Genomic DNA, 257 nt, shown 5'->3' with positions numbered 1-257 from the left:
GGCTTAGGCCGAGACGCGCGTATAAAACAGCGGAAAGTCGCTCGTTCTTCACATCAGCTCCCGAAGGCAAGATCTCTCGGTTTTTGGTCAAGAAGCGAAGATGGTAAGGCTTGAAATCAGCTGCAAAATGCGGCTTTATTTGGTTGATTTACTTGTCTGTTTTCTTAGTGTCTTAAATAGGTCTATAGTTAACCTCATTGGATAAAGGTGGTGGGTAATATACTTTGTTCTGTTGACACTGTTCATGATAATCTACC

The 257-nt window shown here is 42.4% G+C and overlaps 1 protein-coding gene across 1 annotated transcript in view; it reads left to right on the top strand.

Moving 5' to 3' along the window:
• Positions 1-56: 56 nt before the first annotated feature.
• Positions 57-257, top strand: part of LOC119593926 — a gene marked incomplete in the record, with an annotated part of 1,052 nt that continues 851 nt past the window's right edge. Inside the window, 1 exon segment of the mRNA XM_037942943.1 lies at positions 57-103. Within this exon segment, the coding sequence (XP_037798871.1) occupies positions 101-103 (3 nt within the window).

The sequence above is a fragment of the Penaeus monodon genome, chromosome 33 (assembly GCF_015228065.2).
Source record: "Penaeus monodon isolate SGIC_2016 chromosome 33, NSTDA_Pmon_1, whole genome shotgun sequence".
In the NCBI taxonomy this organism is placed as follows: Eukaryota; Metazoa; Arthropoda; class Malacostraca; order Decapoda; family Penaeidae; genus Penaeus; species Penaeus monodon.
The sequence above is the reverse complement of the archived record's forward strand: the minus strand, read 5'-3'. Positions and strand labels throughout refer to the sequence as shown.